Below are 15320 nucleotides of genomic sequence, written 5' to 3'. Positions count from 1 at the left end.
GCACACGCGAACCACGGCCAAATGTGAGCTCCACGGGGTAACAGGCACTGGGAGCCGGCCCAGCCAGCGAGCACGCGGCACAGGACTTCCAAAGAAAACCCGTCGCGGCCACATCCGATGTCTTCAGATCCGTTATCACAATGGGCGTCTGTCTGAGGACAGTCTGACGAGGATGAGAGAACGGACGCCCCGGGGGGAGAAACCGCCTGATCCTACCACAGAGCACGCAGGCCCCAGAGGCTTCTGTGTGAGCAGAGGCCGGGCGCCCCCGCCCTCCCCCGACATCTGTGCTGCAGCCCCAGCCCCAGGTGACAGCCCTCCTCGGCCGGCGTCGAGGGCCGTGGGGTCTGGTGCCGGAAAAGTGGGTACTGGTCCCGTGCCGCCATCCGCCCGCCCTGGGGCGCGGTGCACAGGAACAGAGACCCGTGTCCACGGGACAAGGCCCTGCATCCAGGCTACTGCCTAGGCACACACGGGGCCGGGCCCGAGGTGCGACGAGGGAGAGCCCGGCAGGCAGCCTGATCCGCAGGCAGGCAGGGGACCTGCTACAGCTGCACTAGAGCTAAGGTGTGCAGGGGACGCCGCAGGGACCCTGCCCAACTCCCACCCCCACGGGGCCGGCACCCCACGAGGGAAGGCGCGCCCACACCACGCCGGACCGTGAGGACCCTGTGCGGGCCGAGAACGCGACAGCGGGACCCAGCTCGCACAGGCAGGAGAGCCGGGCAGTGGGGTCGACAGGGAGGCGGCCCAGGGACCAGCCACGGCATGCTCGGGGACGGCAGGGCGGCACCCAGGCCGAAACGTCGGCGGGGAGGTAAGAAGTAGCCAGCCCGCCGCCTCACAGCCCGCGTGGGAAGGCCCTGCTCTGCCTGGCCGGAGAGGAAGCCCAGGGGGTTCTGAGCAGAGCCATGCAATCCGACTACATTCCAAAGGGACCCCTCGCTGCTCAGGGGAGACCAGGATGCAGCCAAGGGCGCCAGCCCATGCGGGGACCCTGTTGGAGCTGCTCTGGGATCCAAGAAGGGGAGGCCCTCAGGAGGAGAGGGGGCCGGCCCCACCCGTCCATACACACGACACCGCGACGTGGGGACAGCAGGTGGCATGCAGCCTGGTCTGGGGACCCAGGAATCTGGACGCCTCGAATCCAGGGAGCGCCTGGGAGTCAGAAGAGTGATGCCAGAGCAGACGGGTGGGCACCGGGGAGGGTTCTGAGCGGGAAGCCGGGTCTGGGGTTCACCAGCGAGGGGTGACTGCAGGGCCCGTGGGAGCTCTGAGGCTCCCGCTGCCTGGGGCTCAGGGCAGAAGAGCGCCACATGGTCCCTGTGCGTCTGTTCTGCGAAGGACAGAGGGTGTTAAGCCACTCAGGGCGGCTTGGGTCCCTGAGCCTGGTGTCCCGGGGTCCCAGGGTGCCCGCAGATCGTGTGAGAGCGTGTGCTCGTGCGTGTGCGCATGAACGTGATGGTAAAACACAACTCACATCCCCAGGACCACTGCCACCTGGCTCCTGGGTGACACCCCCAGGCTCCTGGTCATAAGAGGACACTCCGTCCAAGCTCATCGTTTGATCCCCATTAACATTCCGAGTGACAGCAGAAAACAGGCCAGGAGCCGCCCAGGCCAAGCGAGGGGATCACCGTGGCAGCCTGCCCACACTCTCCCGATGACACACGGGGACAGCCGCCAGGTTTCACTTCCTCGGCACCGCGGCTGAGCTCACGCACGAGGAATGCAAGAGTGAGGGGGCAGGGCACGGCCTCTGCTCCACTCTGCCGCGAAGGGGCGGGTGGCCAGGACACCGGGCCTGGTCACACAGGTGCCGCGGTCTCAACCGGAGGCGATGGCAAAGGCAGAAGTGTCCTTGCGGCCCCACACAGATGCCCGCTCCCCGGCCTGAAGGCAGGCCTCTCGGCCAACAGTCACCCACCTGCCTTCACGTCACTGGATCTCCGCAAAGCCTGGCAGCCGTAGACCAGCCAGGACCACCTTGCAGGCCTGGCATGGGGTTCCTCCACCGCCCCCCTCGGCACCCTCTACACCGGCCCCACCACCGGCTCCCTAACCAGGCCCTGGGTGGGGGTGGGGGTGGGGGTGGCAGTGGGGCAGAGCCGATGGAGGCGGGGGCAGCAGGGCCTTCTATCGGTTATCACAAGGGGGCGACTCGGGACTGACGCTGGACACCTTTTCTCGGAAGTGACGGAGTAACTGTCTTCACGGCTCTTCTGCAGGGAGCGCAGATCCCGGCACCCAACCCCTCCAGCAGGGGCCCGCCCGCCTCCTTTGCGAGGAGAGGGAATTAACCCACCTGGGGCGCTGAAAACAGGAGCGAGGCCGGGGACACCCTACCCTGCCCACCGTCTTTGGGCCGCGGGCAGCCAGGGCCACGCGCTGCCGGCCTCACACTGGCCCCACGACCCTACACTCCAGGACCGCCCCCCCACCCCCACCCCGGCCAGGACACCATGCCACAACGTGAGCAACATCCAGTGTTTTCTTCCAGCTCTGACACGTGCACTATGCAAATGAATCCCAAATGGGCTCGGACTCGATGTCGTATGTGGAGGCTGTGTGTTTACTCCTCGGGCCAAGAACCACTCCCCTGACCCTTAAACAACACAGAACTCTGCGGGCCCATGTCTGTGGGGGTTTTTTCAGCAGACTCGTGCAGCACCGTAAACATACTTTCCAATGGTCTCCTTGATGGCAATTCCCCTCCTCTGCCTTACTTTGTCCTGATGACACAGCACGTGACACACGTCCCATACAAAGCGTAACCGACCGCTCACGTGACCGGGAAGGCTTCCAGCCAACAGTAGTCTATTGGGGGGGGGGGGGTGTCAAAAGTCACACACAGATTTTCACCTGGATGGGAGGTCGGCGCCCCTAAGCTCCCCGACATTCAAGCATCGACTGTAGTTAGCATCAGTATTCTTCCACTTATCCGCCGGTTCAGCCAATATTTATCTCCAAACAGCCTCCAGTTACCAGGTGGCCTGCCAGGGTCTCTGCAAGGGGGTCCTGGACACCCCACAAGATACACACGGTGAAAGGGTGAGAGAGAGGAGGGGTCTCTGCCAGACACACTCACAAGTGAGGGGTGAACCCAGGGCAAGATGGGAAGTCACCCCCTTGCCAGGACAGCCCAAAGCTGGCCGCTCCTGCCGGCCCTGGGGTCGCAGCCATCCGGGCCTAACCGAACCCCAACCTCAGGGCCGCCCTACCCTGACCCTGGGGACACGGCCACGCATTTCCATAAGAGCAGTCAGGAGGGGAGCCGCGGTGCACAGGCGGCTGTCGCAGGACCCCACCAAGCCGAGCGCGCTGGGAGCCTTCCTGCCCGGATGCCCCGGGACACTCCCAGCCTCCGGCACACTGGTGGGCACTTAGATTTACTCTGCGGTCACAGTCTGCCTGGCCAGTGAGGAGAATGGGCAGTGGGACACCCTTGGGAACGAGGCGGGGTAACGAGGAGAGGAGTCAACACGTTTCTAGAAGGGAGTTCTGCCCAAGGACTTTGTCCCAGCCTGCTCCCGTGCCCGTGCCCGGGTCTGCTGCTCAGCGGCTCAGGAATCCTGATTACTCCCTAGGTCTGGCTCCAGCGATGGCCCCCCTCCAGCACCTTCCTGGCAGGGCCGTCACAGAGAGCAAAGTCCCTCTGCTGACAGAGGGAAGTGACAAGCCTCTGCTTCCCCTCCAGCCCCTCGTGTGCGTTAAAGGAAGGACAGGCGGGCACACAGGCACGTGCTGAGTGGCCAAGCCAGGCCACCTTTCCCTCTACACAGTTGACACCTGCGAGGACGAGACGGCACAGGGACCCCCCTGGCCTTCCACCCCCGCATCCTGCGCCCTCAGCTGACTGACCCGTGAGTGCCAGTGCCCGTTTTGCAGACGCACGGGGAGAGGCTGAGGGAGTTAAGCGCCTGCCCACCAGCTCCGGCCACACAGCCGAGCTCACCCCTCGCTGCACACGGGCCTCGGTGCTGTCCCGATGCCCGTCAAGCTGGACCAGCTGCTCCCTCGAGCCCGTCCAGCAACACCAGAACTAGGGGGGTGCTGAGGCGACACACACCTGCGGGAGGGCTGATGCCAGGGGGCCTGCCCCCCCTGCCAACCCGGGATACACGACGTCCAGCCACCGAGGGGCCCGGTGCCTGCTGCCCTGCCACTTGCACTGCCCTCCCCCTCGGGGGGAGGCGGGGGCAAGGCCTACCCGCTGCAGCCCCCACAGAGAGCACTGATACACTGGCGCCCTGGATGGAGGGCCCGGCTCATGCGCGAGGGGCAGGGGATGGGGGGTGGGAAGGACCATCAGGCCAAGCCAAGAAGCTTGGCTTCTCAGGGCAGCTCTGCTTGACTCCCGCCTGGGGGTGGGGGCAGGTGGAAGGTTTCCCCTCTAAAGATGGGGACATCTATCCTGGGGACCCTTTTTGAAGGAATAAACCAACTTGGGGAGTTCAGTGAGTGCTGGGGGGCTTCCTGGAGGAGGCAAATCTTGAGCTGGATCTCACTAGGTTACAACCAGAGAGAAAATAAGAACGTGTTCATGCTTGTTCAGAAAATGACTGCATACAAGGAAGCTTCCAGAACAAAACAGCTCATGGGGGGATGGTGGGAGAGTGAAGGCCAGCAGGGGAAGCAGAAAAAGCCCCCTTGGGAACAGGGACAAGCCACACAGCACTCCACACAGACCAATTACACTTTAACAGCACCGGGCTCCCCTTCCCACACCCCCATGGGCCACGACCCCCCCTCCCCCCGCCGACAGCCCACCAGCTTCCCTCAGGCCACACCCCGCCACCACGGCACTCATGGCCTCTGCCCCACAGCTGCCAGCAGAAACGAGGGCCACACGGGGCCACGGAGAGGCCGAGCTGGCCTCAGCCCCCCGAGGATAGAGCGCCAAAAAGCAACGTGACCTGGCAGCAGCAAACAAGGCACCAGACTGTTCTAGAATAGATGGAGCCGGAGCTCCTGACCCCCAAGGGAGGGCGGCCACAGTGGGCCTTGCCCAGGGGTCAGAGAGGCTGAGAAGCAGCTCCGTGGTGAGGCAGTCGTTCCTGCCTCCGGCAGCTCTCGGGACAGCCGCCAACTTACAATAAAGTAACAACTCGGTCTCTGCCACAGCCCCCAGAGGGGTGAGGGGCCCCGAGGCCCCAGGAGCCACTGGCACAGCAACGCAGGGACGGAAGACAACGTTCTGGCCCACTTGGTGGCCCTGGCTCGAGCCCACACGAGAACAAGGAGCCGCAGGCCCCCCGCTCCCCCCTTGGGGGGGCACCACAATTTCCCTACGCCTTGACACCCCTCCCCGACCCCAGGAACCAGGCAATCCCTGCAGCAGGGTCCAAACACGGGCCCCACAGCCCGCCTTCTCCTCCCCTGTCTGAGACACACTCTCTACCCATCTCGACTTCAGCGGGCCCCCGCCACACACACCTTCCAGTGCCCACGCCCCTGCCCCCCCGCCCCGCTCGGCCCTGTGCCAACGGGACCCCGCACCCACACTGCTTTCTGTCTGCGCTTAGCACTAAGCTGCAACCCACGCTCCCGCCGACCACTTCCGTGACGAAATCACAGCGTGCTCCCGTGGAAATCTTAGTGTCGTAATCACGACTGCCGTTTGATTGAGGGTGGACAGAAAACCATCGCGAGCCCACAATACGACCCGCCTGGAAACCCGTCACCCCGATTCAGAGAGACGGCACGCAGGACCCCTGCCACCTGTATGAGCCCACTGCACCCTGGGGTGGGGGCCCAATGGCACGTTGGTGTCCCCTAAATCCATACATTGAAATTCCAGCCCCCAGCCCCTCAGAACGTGGCTGTCCTTGGAGACAGTCCTGACAGAAGACATCAGGCTGCACGAGGTCATCGGGGTGGGCCCTAACCCGATGGCGCCAGTGTCCTTCTCAGAAGAGATCGGACACAGACACACACAGAGGACAACTATGTGACGACACAGGCAGAACGTGGCTGTCTGGGAGCCCAGGGGAGAGGCCTCAGGAGAACCCAGCCCTGCCGGTGCCAGATCTTGGGCTCCCAGCCCCTGAGCAGTCAGGAGTAAGCGTCCCATTGAGGCTGCCCTGTGTTGGCAGGGCCGGAGCACTCGGAGACACTGGGACAACCCCCACTCGCAGCGAGAAGGCCCAACACTGACAGCAAAACTAAGTCTGGTTCCTGCTTGCCCAGTTAGAATATTCCAAGGCCACTGACCCGTCCTCGTCCCCGGGAAGACTCTGACCGGAGTTTCACAGGGCTGGGCTCCAGTGAGAAACTACCTATGAGCAAGCAGGGACGCAGCCTTGGAATGTTCTGGAACCGCCCCCTCCCGCTGCCCTCACATAAGGTAGGATGTCCCTGCCAGGAGGCGGTCACGCTGATGGGAACACAGGCCACGCAGCACTCAGGAAGTCAGCCTCCGCCTGGGCCTGCCCACTCTGGCGCTGACCTCCTGCTACCTCAAGAACTCCCACAGCCACCACCCGCCCAGCACCTTCCATACGCTAAGAAGCACTCTACGGGCCCGTTTACTCGTTAAGGAGAAAAAACTTGCCTGAAATCTGCGGGACCCTCGAATGGAAAAACAGCCGGCTCCAGGCCTCAACAGGCCCGGGTCCAGCCCCGGCTCAGCCCCTGACCAGCTGACGGCTAGACCACACTGCTTCACCTCACAGAGGCCGCCCTGCCCGCCGGGGCCAGCCAGGGTCCCCTCGAGCAGCGGGCTGAGGGATAAGCAAGGTCAGGTGCACGGCTCTCAGCACACAGTGCCTGGCCCATGGCTGTCAGAGTTACTCACGACTACCAGCAGGCTGGAAAGCCCAGGTGGCCCACGGCCTGCCCCCCGCTGCCGAGGCAGAGCCAGAGACAGAGTGTGAGACACCTGACTTCACAGCCCCCTCCCCAGGTGGGGCCTGAAATCATGACTCCGGCTGCTGGGTTGACCCCAGCCCCCAGCAGACGGGTGCATCCAAGCCACTCCAGCCTGGGGCCAGCAAGGCCCCGGATTCCCAAGGGCAAGACAGGCCATGGCCTGAGCTCCGCTCTGGACTGCAAAAGACAAGGCTTCCATAGGAGTAGCAGAGACAATGGAAGGAGGGACAGACAACAGGCCTCTTTCACCAGAGAGTCTCCCAGGGCAGAGAGGGCTTGACCAGCCCCATGGGAGGCTCACACGGGTGCAGAGAGGCCCTGGGTGTACTTCACCTTGGGCAGCGGCCCTTCTGCCCCAACCTCTTCTTTTAAAAGTCCCACCAGAAACGGCAAGTCCACTCTGCCTCCGTGTGTGGCCCCGGGTGATGGCTGTGCCCTGCTGGACAGTATTCTAGCTCCAGGATGGGGGGCCCCCACCCCGTTCTCACCGCCAACTCCAACATCAAAACATCGATTTGTTTCCCAGCACAAACACCTATGACATCTTGGTTACAGGTGCCCTGGTTTTGTGATCTATTACACGCGTCGTCACCTGCTACACGCCGACCCATGACTGTCCCTGGTATGGCTGGCCACAGGCAAACGTGGACGTCACATCCACAAACCATTACCAACTCAGAAGGAACAGGGGTCCTGGCTGTTGTCTGGAAACCTTCAATCAGAGAAACAAGAAGGCAACAAAGAAGGCGGGATGGGTCTCAAGGCTTGGAACGAAACACCAAAGCCTCGCTCAGGAAACACCGACACCCGATGGCCCCGGGGGAGGGGGAGGCGGAGGGGGACACCGTGACACTGGGCTGTGAGCCAGAACAAAACTCGGGAGACCCCGACTCTGAACATGAAGCAGTTTCACGCAAACCCTACCGATTTATTTCACGCGTGTTTAACACAGGACTTTCTAAAAATCGTCCAATGGTTCTAAAAAACTACCTCCGTAAGTAAATCGTTAAAATCCCAACCACAAAGAAAGCACTGCGTTCTGATCGGCGGCCTTGTTTCCTCCTGGTGGCCCTCACCGGCCCCCGGCATCTCAGTTCGGGGTGTGAGTCCAGGGACGCGCGTCCAGATACCTCCTGTGCTCCGCCCCCCACGGCAGTGCCCTCAGACGCTCATCTCGTAGCCGAAGACCTCAAGACAGGCTCCACAGACCCCAGACGGGCCCCGAAGTGGGAAGGGGTGCCTGCAGGGACCTGGGACCACCCTGGACACCGGGTGCCTGCAGAAGGACTGATCCCGCTGGGTCACAGAGCCAGGGCAGGGACAGGCCAGGTGAGCCTCCACCCTGCTGGCCTGCAGGGGCCCAGGGGCCAGACGGGGGCTCCTGCGGTGCACGTCGGCAGGAGGGGCTGGAGACAGGAGAAGGCTCCTGTGGACAGTGTGGGCACGGATCCCCTGGCCCGTCCCCAAGGTCACCTCTTAGAGACGGGCCCGGTGTGGTTCCGGGCCCCCCCTCCCCACCCAGCCCCTCTCTTCACAGGCCCGTGGCCCCCTGCTGTGGGGACCAACGCCAAGGCCCAGGATGCTGCAGGACCGACTGCTTCCCAGGCGGCACCCGGCATGCCTCGGGCCCTGAGAGAGACGGACACGTTGTGCTTGGGGCCACAGACCTGCCACAGCTTCTAGGACCCACGAGACACCGAGCTGCTGCTCCGGGAGCAGCCGGAAGGGCAGACCGGGAGGGGCGCCCCGGAACCCGGCCTGTTCCTCCAAGCGCTGTGCTCACGTGCAGGCCCCAGTCAGGGCTCCACGCCGGTCCTGAGTCAGCACACCTGGGTCTCAGGGGAAGGCTGGCCTTACTGGGGAGCATGTCACTTGGAGACAAAAGGTTCTCTCTTTAGGAGAAGCCTAGGCACGCACCTCCCCTCGGGCCACTGTCCGGAGCCACCTGTGCCCACTGGGGCGGGGCCCCTCGAGCCCCCCACCCCCATCCCGGCAACGCAGCCCAGTCAGGGCCAGGAGCGGATCAGAGCCGGGGAGGCGGGTGCTGGCTCAGTCCATGCCGTCCGTCGCCACTACGGCTGCCATCGGACGGCAGCCTGGCACCGACCGCCCCACCAAAGGCGCCCCAGTGTTGTGTGTCCGGGGGACACGATCTGCGCTATAATGGGGACACCTGCCCCACCCTGAGACCCGAGTAGAGGGGCCAAGAAGGCAACGCGGGCAGGCCCTGGCTCAGTACACGCAGGAGGGAGGAAAGAGGCCCGGAGCCAGCCAGGCCAGCGGCCCAGGGCGCCCCGTGCTGGACCGACGGCTCAGGTGTCCTGACTGGAGGGTGACAGCACACAGCCCATGTCCAGGGTGCCATGCCAGGCTGAACGGGGACGAGTGGGCAGCGAGGCCAGCCGGGTCCGTGGCCCCCCAGTGCCCCCACGTCCCACGGTAACATCGCGGGGATCTCCTGAGCAGGACTGAGACCTGCAAACTCAGGAGGAGTGCAGCCCTCCTCCCCGAGCCCGGGAGGAGGGGACAAGGCCCTCTCTCTCAGCACCCAACCCTCCCACGAAAGGCAGCCTGTCCCAGGCAGCCCAGCCAGCACATCCATGCCAGGGGGGATGGCCCCGAGGGAGCGGCATCCAGAACCGCACGGCACCTGCGAGCGCCTCTCCCTGCTGATGGCACCCGAAAGCCCGGGGCCAGCGCCAGCCACCATTCCGACCTGAAGCCCCTGGCGCACAGCGGTCAGTCCCGTGAGCCAAGCCAACCTCCCGGACACAGGACGTGTGCTGGACGCCAGACCCACAGGGACAGCCCAGGCAAGACCCTCCCGAGCCAGCTCGGGACTCCACAGAACCCCAGGGCTGGGCCCCAGTGCCTCGAGGCCACCCCATTGTGTTCAGCGTCCGTGCCCCAGGCATCCAGCCAACGAGGAGCCTGTGCAGAGCCGACAGTCTCTGGGACGTGACTTAGGCACAAGAAGCTGCCACAGCCAGGCAGCTCCGAGGTCGGCACAACAGAGAAACTGCCCCTCACCAGCCGGCTACTCCAGACAGGGCGCGGGACGGTGGCAGGCCGGGACGTGCACCCCGCAGCACACCGGAGAGCAGTGATGGCGGGCGCTGCCACCCCCCAGAAGACACCCCCCGACGGGGCACCCCCAGGCGTGCCTCTTAAGCAAACACGCCATACACATACACACGCGTCCTCACGTTCACACACGCGCGCAGGCAAGCACACACAAGCACACGCAAGCACACACAGCAGGCACTTCCATTGCCAGGGAAGCTGCCTATCACAGCCCAGCGGGCCTTCTCCGGCCGAGGGTCCACTGAGCTCCGTCCACGCCAGACCCCAGGCTTCCGATGGCAGCAATCACTCCAGCGTGATTGTCCAGCTGTGTGTGAGGGAAAGCGGGCCCGGGGTCAGCGGCACAAGGCTTCCCGGGGCTCCCCCGGGCACCCACCTGGAGGAGAATGTGGGACACAGCAGAGGGTAGTGGGCAGGGCCCGGGCAGCCGGGCCTCAATGGGAAAAGCCAGCCGCGGGCTCTCACCTGCCCAGGTCAGCTCCCTCTCACGAGCACCCAACACCCACCACCTTGCACCAGCCTTACCAACGGCACCAGCGGCAGCCAACCTGCCTGACTCCAGCTCCGTGAGCCCCGGGCTCACCCACCACCTTCACGAGGCAGCTGCGGCCGGGCCGGCTTCCCCACAACAGCTACAGGGTGGGGACGACCAGACGGCCTCTAGTGACCGGCCTGGTCGTGTGGACCAAGGCCCAGAAGCCTCAACACCATAAACAATCACATCCACGGCTTTCCTGGGAACTCGTCCTTCTCAGGCTGTCTCCCACCTTCCCACGTCCTCAGGACAAGCCACGGATGCCCCTATTCCTGGAGACGCTGCACAGCCGCTCCCCTCCAGGGTCACAAGGTCACCTGAGAGCCACGGCTGCTCCCGGCCTACCGGACCACGAGAACACCAACCTGACAGTCGCTCCCCAGAATCCCCAGGAACAGAGGCCAGCTGCTACAGAAGCCCCTTTCCCTACATCGGGTCATCAGAGGTCTCTCCCGAGAGGGCTGTAGTTGGGGCTTCATTCTGAGCACTTCGTGCTGGCCCCCGCCCCACTCTGTCCCTCACTCCAGGCAACCCCCCAGAGCTGCCCCCTTGGCCAGGTCTTGGACTCTGGGGTCTGCTGCCTGCACCCCCATCCCCTGAAGGACCCGGCCCAGTGCCTGTCGCCCTGCCCAGCCCCGAGGGTGAGTTCTCAGGGGACATCAGGAAGGCATTCTGCTGCTCTCCCCTTCAGCTTCCGTGAAATTCCCCGAGGACGCGGCTCCGGCAGAAGCTGGGCCACAGAGAAAAAGGTGAAAGTCTGTGTTGCTGGTTCTTCCAGGGAGGAGTGCGGTCTATTCTCACATTTTTAATCAGCAAGGCCAAGGACGAGTGTCCCCGCCGCTCCCGCCTCTGCCAAGGCAAACAGCACTCAGAGCTGGAGCTGAAAGGATGCAGGGCCAAAGCAAACAGTCGCGCTGCAGCGCAGGGGACGCAGAGAGGGGCCACATCCCGGCCACCCTTCCGCAAGCCACCGACCCAGGAACGGGGGCAGCGCGGCCCCCAGCCGAAACAGAGGGCCAGCCGGGTCCACACGGGTGGCTCCAGCCGTGTCTCCGTGTGGGCTGCTGTCTGCCTGGCCGGCGTGCCCCCGCCGCCCCACCTGTACCGGCTCTGCTGCGGAGCCCCGAGCTCCCCAGCGACAGAACACAAAAGGGTAACACAGCACCGGCACTCGAGACTTGGCAGTCGGGCCACAGAGCCTCGGGAAGAGCACCGCCTACAACCCAACCCGCCTGGCCTGCGTTGCAGCGCGGGCCTGCTGTGAGGCCCGGAGCGGTCGCGGGGGGCACAGCCCTGCTCTCACCAAAGCCGGCTGCGTCCAGCCCTGCAGATCCTGGGTCTCTCTCTGCCGCGCTTGCCCACGGGAGCTCATTAGTGAACCGAGCGACAGCACACGCCACAGACTTGCCTGTTGAATGTGCACCCCAACCCTCCAGGCTGCTCCCAGGGGTTCACAGCCCTTGCCCTCATGCTGCCTGCAGAGCTCCAGGTAAATCACAGCTCCGCCTGGAAGCCGCTCGGCGGTGACTGCACGCCTCACCGCCCAGGCTGTGAGAGTTTTAGTGCGGATGATCGTGGGTTCCCCAGAGCGAAGCCAGGCCGTGCACCCCTCCCGATCCTCGCCATGGAAGTTCCTGTTTAATGGTTTCGTTGCAGAAGCAAGGAAAATAGGAAAGAGACCCTCTGCCCGGCACTTCCCTCCCCCCCCCCTTCAAGAACGAGCACATGGTTACGGAACTAATGACTAATGACTTAATGAAGCTCCCTTCCCCGACAGCGTTTGCAGAGCAACACGACCAGAAACGTATGCCACACACTCCGTGACACCAAACACAAAACCCCAGAGGCTGTTCCTTTTCCGTGCCGAGTCCTCAGCCCTCTTCGACTCATGTTCACCAGCAGCTCCAACATGGCTCCAGAGCCGACTTACTCAATCCCGACCCGGCTTCAGCATTCCTGCCATGACCCAGCTCTAACTTGAAACCCTACATGAGAAGCCGCGTTACCGGACAGTCTGCCACCCTAAACCCAGCTGAAAGAAAAGGGGGCCACCTGGGAGGTCTCCCTCTGGCCGTCCAGAGCCTGAGCCAGCCTAAGGGGGAGGGCCTCACAGGCCACTGGCTAAGGAGGCACAGCCACAATTGTTAACACAATTGGGGGCCCTGCAATCCCATTTAGTGGCCGTGAACCAGCAGCCACGGCGTAAACACCTGAATCTCCCAGCCTACCGCTTAACCTTCAGATACGGTTCTGAAATAAGCAGCCTTTGTAAGAGGATTGCTGTGGACGCCCGGGGCCGATTCTCCCTCTGGAGAAAATGCCCGCCTGGGACTGCACTGGGCCCTGAGCCCCTGGGAGCCTGGGTCTGTTTTACTGGGGGTGAGGGTCTAAACCGAGAAAACAGACGCTGGAGAAACAGAAACCCAAGGGCCTGTTAACCTCGACAAGGCACAAAATGACCAGGGAGGGGGCCTCCGAGGGGTCTTCCCGCGGGGCTCCGCGGGCTCAGACGTGACAGCGACAGTGTGCAGAGGAGGACGCGAACCCCACTCTCCACACACATCAGAGGCAGGCGCGCCAGCCTCCTACACAATTAGTCTTCTCCTCCGCGGTTACATAAGATGATGGATTATCTGTCCACCCCTCCAACCTGCCCGCGCGCGACCTCCCACCTGGGGCCCCGTCCATCACTGCCCGAGAAGGAGTTGCGGAAGGGGAAAGCCTGTTGAGGAGAAAGTGCCCAAAGGCTTGCGTAACCTGGCTGGAGGGGCCACCACGGGGCCATCACGCCGTCCGGGGTGCAGGGTGACGCGCGGCGCGGCCCCTGGACCCCCGGCGGCCCCCGCCCCGCTCCACTCCGGTCCGAGGGGCCCCGTCCCCCGGGCGCCGGCGCGGACGCGCGCGGAAGGGGCGCGCGGGGGCGACGCAGGGCTGCCGGGGCGGGGGGCTCCTGAGCCCACCTGCGAACGAGCGGCTGGCGCCGGGTCCCCGCTGCCGCTCCGAGAAGACCCCCCAAGGGCCCAGGGGCCGCCCCGGTCGGGCCCGGGCGCGCGGACGGCGCGGGGCTCACCTTGTAGACATTTTCCGTGAGCCGGTGCATCTCCTCCGTGCGCGACAGCGACATGGTGCTGGTCCGGCGGCACCGCGGAGCGGAGCGGGGGCACGGGCGACGGCGGCGACGGAGGCGGGCGCGGCAGGAACGGGCGGGCAGCGCGCGAAGCCGGACCAGAAACGCGGCACCCCGCCGGCGGCCGCCTTTATAACCACCCAGGCCCCGCCCCCCGCAGGCTCCGCCCCCCGCACCCGGATCACCGCCCCCGGCCGCCCGCCCCCGCCCTGCCGCGCCGCTGCCAGGCAACCGGCAGGCCCCGCCCCCGCACCGCCCTTCCCATTGGTAGGTTCCGGAGATGGAGGAGGAGGCGGGGCCCGCGGGCCGGCTGAGGGCAGCAATTGGCCGGTAGCGCTGTCGATCGCGGGGGAGGAGGCGGAGGCGCGGCGCGGGCCTCGGCCCTGGGAACAGCCTGGGGGCCGGGCGACAGCCGGGCTGGGGGCGGGGCGGCGTGGGCCGGTGGCGCTGGAGGCGGAGAGCGGAAGGTGGGCGAGAGCGCGTGGGGGCGGCTCTTCGCTGAGTCGCGAGTCGGGGCGGCCCCTGGGCGCCGCTCCCTGCTAGTGGCGGGGGGCGCGGGCTCGCGCAGGGCGGGGGAGAGTCCCTGGGCAGCCGGCCGCGCGGGCGGAGTGAATGATGGGGAGAGGCCGGCACGCAGCCGCACGGTCCGGCCCGGACCCGGAGTTTTGGGAGGTAAGTCTGCGAGACGGCGGAGACTCGGGCCACGGGGAGGATGGGCCCTGGGGAGGATCCTGAGACGGAAGGATACTGGGGGGGGTGGTACCTAACGGGGGGGGGGTGGACTCTGGGGAGGGCGCTGGGAAGGCTGGACCTTGGGAGGGGGTGGTGCTCTGCGGGAAGACCCTGGGAGGGGAGGACCCTGGAAGGGGTGAGCATGGGGGTGGGGTGGGCCCTGAGGAAAACCCTGGGGAGGGGCACCCTGGGGCTCGGGGAGGAGAACTTGCCAGGAAGATGGTAGAGGGGACGGATGGGGGGTGGGGAGAGGACCCTGTGGAGAGGACGGCGGGGGACCCCCAGGGAAGGAGAGGACCCTGTGATGGCAGACGACCCTTGCTGGGGGCAGTTTCTTTGGGGAGGGAGGACCCTGTGGGTGGAGGAGAGCCTTCCTTGAAGGATCAAGGGGCCAGAGCTGCCTGGTTTTCCAGGGAGGTTCCACGGGGGAAGCTAACCAAGCTGGCACACAGGGATCCCAGTACAGTTCCTTTGAAAAAATATTTATATAAATTAGAGTTGCATTTGGAGGAATTATTTGCTTTACGTTGTGAAACACCAGATCTGAGTGTTTCCTTATAACAAAGCCCTGACATTGTGCCAGCATCCCATCCAGGATGGTCACTCATACTTTCCCTTCAAGCCCAGGTGCCCAGGGAGACATAGCCCCACAAGACATCAGTCCGACAGACCGGGACTAAGACAAGTCCCGAAGTCACAGCCAGTCTACCAGGACCCAAGTGGACCGCATTCTGCTTCGTGGGATCATCCCGAAGAAAGGACAGCAACGTGCAGGACGAGGTTGCCTGCCCTCCTGTCTGCAAGCCTTCCGTCACAGGCAGATCCTTTTTGGTTGAATTTCCTTCCTGAAACCAGCTGTGGCTTCCTCTTCTTTATTTGTTGTTTGCAGAGTTTTAAAGTAGATTCCTGCGTTTATAGGTTTTGGGATTCTTTTGGTTGTAAGTGACAGAAAGCAATTCCAACCGGCTCTGA

General features: G+C 64.4%; 1 protein-coding gene and 1 long non-coding RNA gene across 7 annotated transcripts in view; one reads left to right on the top strand and one right to left on the bottom strand.

The window, feature by feature from the left end:
* The window catches only part of BAIAP2 (BAR/IMD domain containing adaptor protein 2), a 62753-nt gene extending 48986 nt beyond the window's left edge, over nucleotides 1-13767 (bottom strand). For 4 of the 6 annotated variants that reach the window (XR_006211005.1, XM_042965736.1, XM_042965737.1 and 1 more), the window contains exon 1: nucleotides 13560-13767. Coding sequence is in view for 4 of the 6 variants with exons in the window: in XM_042965736.1 (XP_042821670.1) it covers nucleotides 13560-13613 (54 nt within the window). In the remaining 2 variants the exon portion in view is untranslated. Of the gene's footprint in view, nucleotides 1-13246; nucleotides 13339-13559 lie in introns of those variants that run through there. The other 2 variants (XM_042965734.1, XM_042965738.1) reach the window with 2 other exon arrangements.
* Nucleotides 13768-14036: 269 nt separating this feature from the next.
* Nucleotides 14037-15320, top strand: LOC122233512. The gene is made up of 2 exons (XR_006211066.1): nucleotides 14037-14288; nucleotides 14971-15320. It is a non-coding gene; the product is annotated as an uncharacterized LOC122233512 (long non-coding RNA).

The sequence above is a fragment of the Panthera tigris genome, chromosome E1 (assembly GCF_018350195.1).
Source record: "Panthera tigris isolate Pti1 chromosome E1, P.tigris_Pti1_mat1.1, whole genome shotgun sequence".
NCBI classification, from domain to species: Eukaryota; Metazoa; Chordata; class Mammalia; order Carnivora; family Felidae; genus Panthera; species Panthera tigris.
This window is presented reverse-complemented; position numbering and strand designations above follow the sequence as displayed.